Source organism: Ascaphus truei, chromosome 1 (genome assembly GCF_040206685.1).
Source record: "Ascaphus truei isolate aAscTru1 chromosome 1, aAscTru1.hap1, whole genome shotgun sequence".
Taxonomy (NCBI): Eukaryota; Metazoa; Chordata; class Amphibia; order Anura; family Ascaphidae; genus Ascaphus; species Ascaphus truei.
This window is the reverse complement of record NC_134483.1, coordinates 520,097,318-520,102,324: the sequence shown is the minus strand read 5'-3', so window position 1 is coordinate 520,102,324 and position 5,007 is coordinate 520,097,318. Positions and strand designations below refer to the sequence as shown.

At 43.8% G+C, this 5,007-nt stretch overlaps 1 protein-coding gene across 1 annotated transcript; it reads right to left on the bottom strand.

Annotated features, from left to right (window-relative positions):
- Positions 1–2,159: 2,159 nt before the first annotated feature.
- Positions 2,160–4,733, bottom strand: LOC142466481 (metallothionein-1-like). The gene is made up of 3 exons (XM_075571487.1): positions 4,580–4,733; positions 3,192–3,257; positions 2,160–2,848 (listed from the first exon to the last, which is right to left on the bottom strand). Exons 1-3 carry the CDS (start codon positions 4,608–4,610, stop codon positions 2,757–2,759), a joined length of 189 nt encoding a protein of 62 aa, XP_075427602.1. The 5' UTR covers positions 4,611–4,733; the 3' UTR covers positions 2,160–2,756.
- Between the last annotated feature and the right edge of the window lie 274 nt (positions 4,734–5,007).

Sequence of the window (5,007 nt, the reverse complement as noted above, 5' to 3'; positions counted from 1 at the left end):
GTTATATACTGTATCACTTACCTTGTTCTGGCCTCTTTTTTTCAGAATAGCTTGTGGAAAAAGCCCCTTCCTCCCTATATATTTGGCATGAGGAATCTGTCCTACACCGGGATATCTAACTAGAGGGTGGTGGTGGTGGTGTGTCGGTGTGTCTCACATCTCCGACCTCATAACTCCATGAGGGACACACTACAAGACTTTTGCCAGTCATGTATATGTTTTCTGTTTTTATTTTATAACTGTGACCCGGAGCACCGTATGTCATTTAGGTCCTGGAACAGGATTTCATATTTCTCTGTCTCCCTTTGCAGCTCATAGGATTCATGTCTCCATAGTTTAGCTGCCTGTTATTTTCCCTGTCCCAGCAGCTAGCTGCATGTGAATAGGCAACATTATTATTACATGTTGTTTACACAGCCCTTGCCTTGCCTGCAACCTCCTACTCTCCTAGCCGAGTGGGCTATTCCAACCCCCCTTTCTTGCAGCTTCGGCTTGTCAGTTCCTTAAGTCCAGCTGCATGTATTCTGCCCTAGACCCACACTGTGCCTGTGTGATTTATTAGGATGTTGCCTTTTCTCTCCAGCCTGTCACACCCCTGGTTGCCCTGGCAACATCCCCAGTCCTCCATGTTAATGGACTCTACCATTCCCCCCTGTCCCTGCTGACAGTTGGTTTAGCCTGACCCTATCCCTGTGTGACAAGCAGTACACACTTCCTTTTCCTTCTGACACTGGCTGAGTGAGTACGTTCCATGTTACACTCCGGGCAAGGCCCAATCCTTTTCACCTTTCCCTACTATCAAGCACTCTCACTATAGAGACACTCTCTCTCACAACACCATCATCTACAAGTGCCTTTGTGTATCTATGCTTTCCCCAATAAAGTGAAGAAAAGACAAAGAACTTGTTGTGCTTGTAAAAGGAACGGGTTAAGCTATCTGGGGCTATTAACACAGCACACGTGACCCTGGCTTCAGAATAATTTTATAATCCTTTTTTTCTATAACAAGCACTTTTAGCATAATTTATTGAAAATGTAGTAAGTGCTGTCTTTGCGTTTTTAATTAAACCTATTGCCTTTGAAAGGATTGCCCCAAGCATCTTTTGCTAAATTGCCTTTTTGTTTAATTTGTATATTTCCTATTAGAGAGGAGGATAGAGGACCCCTTCTGTTTAGGATCTTTAATTAATCCTGGTGGTGAGTGAAATTGGGGTGTAGTGCAACAGGTTTGAGGGGCATAAATTATAATTTAGTGCCATACAAAGAGGTGAGGGAGAACCGGGTGGACAGTTTTTTTTTAACCCCTTTTTACACACACGTTCACGTGTAAATGTATATAGTACATTACATCATTTTCTCACCACAAACCCTATAGAAACGTGCAGAACTGAGCTCCCCTCCTGTATTAATGGGATTTGGGTTCTCACTCCCTGCAGCGCTTCCAGCACCAGAGAGTGGAATTTCCCCTCCTGTACTCCGGCCTCATCGTGGTCAGTCGCAGATCTCCCGGCAAACACAGCTAATCTCCGCTGTGATGCTCATTATCTGATCTTTGCTCCTCTGTATTCCCAATAACCCAGAACTAGAATAAAGACCTGAAAGTCTTCATCTAATTAAAAGAAATTGAATCGTCAATTTACCACAGAAGAAACAGCTAAGAAAGGTTTTCGTATTATTTTTTTATTTCGGTTTAGTTAATGTTTATCTTCATTACCAAACATGCCAGCTGTATAATTATTTGTCATAATGTATGTACAATTAATTTGTCTTCCTAACTTTTATGGCAGGGGTGCGCAAACTTTTGGCCCTGCGCCCCATCTGGTGTTAAATGACACCACGTGACCATACAGCATCATTTGACGCCGTGTTGCCAGGACGACGCGCAGACCGAAGCCGTCAGATAGAAGGTAAGTGCGTTACAGAGACCTCGCGCGCTTACCAGCATTTAAATTTTAATGCTTTGTGAGAAGAGCATGGGGCCTCTGTAACCACCACACCCCCCAGCTCTATGGCATACCGCAGGTAGATCAGATGACTTTATTTGGGTAATTAAACTTTTAATTACTACTAGCTGATAGACCTGGCGTGGCCCAGGATGTAAATGGAATAAAAAAAAACAAAAAAAAAATGTAGTTTTAAATAAAAAGTAGAATGCAATATAATGGAAGTTGTTGTTTATTTTAATGCCTGTTTATAAACAACATTTTTAGTTGATCCAGTTGGAGCAGAGATATACAAGTCATGTGGTGATTCGACTCTAGAACATGCCACATATAACTGTCCAAAATGTATTCTTGGAGGAACTTCCCCCATATTAAATAGGGGCAAGAGGGCGTTGGCTGTTTCACATTATTTTTGCGAGAGAAAAAAAGTCAATGCCACCTCTTTCGAGTAAAATAATTATGGCCCTAAGAAGGAACAGGACTAATTCCATGTAAGGATTGAGGGGGAGAGAGAGAAGAAATTAATCAAAGTGAAACAAATGAAAAAAAAAAAAAAAAAAAACCAATTATGTTTACTTTATATAGAGATACATTTTCAATTCAAGTGAACAAACAAAACAGTGCAAGGTTTATATTCTAGCATCACACAGGTGGAGACTTCATGTTTAATTAGGAAAAACTGGTAAAGATTCTTCATTATAAAAATAGTAAAATGTAGATTACAGACATTGTGGCAGAATCTGCCCAAATCCTGCAGGGATCCCCATATAGAAAGAGGAGCAGCCCCCGCGCAGTGCAGCCACAGAGCGCGTCTCAGTTACAGCAGCTGCATTTCTCACAGCCCTCTGTGCACACACAGCCTTGGCTGCATTTACTGCACCCGGCCGGGCAACAGGAGCAGCAACCTGCAGGAGAGAAGTAAAAGATGCATCAGGATACAGAGGATCATGGAACCGCCTGTGATCACCTAATCATTATAACCTGGAGCCCAATAGCCTCATTACCTCTCACCCTAAACACACAATCATATTAACCCTTAGTTCCTGCAGTCCTGCTTCAGTCAGAAACAAGCAAGAAACAAGAAGATTTACACAGCCGTACATGGCTGGCAGATCAGTACATACAGTTATACAGATTGTGCCCCGAGATACGAGTAGTCCTGGGTAGGAATCCTCCTGATAACTGGATGTTGCTTTTCCTGTATAGTCAGTAACCCATCAAAACCATCACCCAGACACAAACACTTACTTTTCTTGCACGATTTGCACTTGCAGTCTTTACATTTGCAGGATTCACCGCAGGAGCAGGAGCCGCCTAGAGAAGGAAAACAAGGTGCGGGTTATAGAAGAGAGAGAGATAGAGAGATAGATAGAGAGAGATATAGAAATAAGCACATCACTTAGGAAAAGGAGAACCTAGTGACAGTAGGGGTGGTATGGTATGTGTGTATGCAAGGGGTAAGTACTTTGGGCTGTTAAAAAGATATTAGTAACACAATGTCTCCGCAAATCATTGATTTGTCATTGATTATTTGTCATTAGATCTCAGTAATAAAACATCCACAGGACAGAGAGACAGACAGAGAGAGAAAGGGCAGCAAAATCAGTGTGACAGCGTCACTATCACTGCCTGACATCCAGGTGACATCAGGGGCAGGTTGTTATCGCCAACAGTACCCAGCTCCCCCCTGTATACAGAAGCTATTCATATCCAGCTCTCCATCTGTATTAAGACAACTCCTCTGTATACAGCCAACCTCTGCTATATCCAGCCCCCCCTTCCTGTATACAGCCAACCTCTGCTATATCCAGCCCCCCCTCCCGGTATACAGCCAACCCCTACTATATCCAGCCCCCTCCCTGTATACAGCCAACCTCTGCTATATCCAGCCCCCCCTCCCTGTATACAGCCAACCTCTGCTATATCCAGCCCCCCTCCCTGAATACAGCCAACCTCTGCTATATCCAGCCCCCCCTCCCTGTATACAGCCAACCTCTGCTATATCCAGCCCCCCCTCCCTGTATACAGCCAACCTCTGCTATATCAAGCCCCCCCTCCCTGTATACAGCCAACCTCTGCTATATCCAGCCCCCCCCTCCCTGCATACAGCCAACCTCTGCTACATCCAGCCCCCCCTCCCTGCATACAGCCAACCTCTGCTACATCCAGCCCCCCCTCCCTGTATACAGCCCCAGTCCCAGGACATACTTGAAAACGAGAGGTAACTCTCAATGTATTACTTCCTGGTAAAATATTTTATAAATAATACAGCCAACCTCTGCTATATCCAGCCAACCTCTGCTATATCCAGCCCCAACCAACTCCCTGTATACAGCCAACCTCTGCTATATCCAGCCCACCTCCACTATATAGTGGGGAACCCCCCACTATATCCAGTCCCCTCTTTCTGGAATATGTTGGCATTTTACAAATAAACAATAATATATCCAGCACCAATCACTGTATATATCTAACCTCCCGCTGTATCCGGCTCCCCATCAATTAAAAAAAAAATAAAATATATATATATATATATATATATATATATTTAAAAAAAAATAATATATATATATATATATATAAATAACCTCTCTATATCCCCCTCTATACAGATAACCTCTCTATATCCAGCTTACCTGTTTCGCACTTGCAGTCACGAGGATCCATAGTTGCTCTTCTCGCTGATCCCAGGTATATGACTCTGCTGATGCTCTGTATACAGCTGTGTGTCCTGTGCGCAGCTCTGCCCCTTATTATACAGATTGTCCAGCCTGAGACTGAGTGCAAAACACCGACACGTGCAGAGCCAGGGACACGCCCACTGCCCCATGTGACACACACGCCCCCTGTACCATGTGACACACACGCCCACTGCCCCATGTGACCCAATTCCCCACAACATAAACACAGCTACAAAGAGGGACAGACTAAAATGCTTCATGTGAAAAACACTTTTTTTAGTCTGTCCCCTACAAAGACGTGCACAAAATAACCGAGCACAACACTGCGCACAAAATAACTGAGCACAACACTGCGCACAAAATAACTGAGCACTTCACTGCGC